Consider the following 246-nt stretch of genomic DNA (forward strand, 5'->3'; position numbering starts at 1 on the left):
CCAGAACGTGCACTCGTCCAAGCGCATCCTCTTCTCCATCGTCCACGACAAGACGGGTCTGTGTCCCGCTCTGGTGGGACACCTCTTAGGGAGAGGTTTCCCCCCAACCCTGTCTCTCCCAGCCATCCCTGTGCTCTGTGGGGACCTGGCAAGCTGGGGGATTTTTTTTTCCCTTTACTTGCTGCGACATCTCAGCGTCACAGCTTCATCTCCAGTCGGGTCCGTCCTTGCAATCTCCACGACACT

The 246-nt window shown here is 57.7% G+C and overlaps 1 protein-coding gene across 1 annotated transcript in view; it reads left to right on the forward strand.

Annotated features, from left to right (window-relative positions):
* Positions 1-246, forward strand: part of GTF2IRD1 (GTF2I repeat domain containing 1) — a gene marked incomplete at its 3' end in the record, with an annotated part of 31,791 nt that overhangs the window by 11,300 nt on the left and 20,245 nt on the right. The window contains exon 6 of the mRNA XM_009576687.1: positions 5-56. Within this exon, the coding sequence (XP_009574982.1) occupies positions 5-56 (52 nt within the window). The remainder of the gene's footprint in view (positions 1-4; positions 57-246) is intronic.

The sequence above is a fragment of the Fulmarus glacialis genome, unplaced genomic scaffold (assembly GCF_000690835.1).
Source record: "Fulmarus glacialis isolate BGI_N327 unplaced genomic scaffold, ASM69083v1 scaffold19964, whole genome shotgun sequence".
Lineage (NCBI taxonomy): Eukaryota > Metazoa > Chordata > Aves > Procellariiformes > Procellariidae > Fulmarus > Fulmarus glacialis.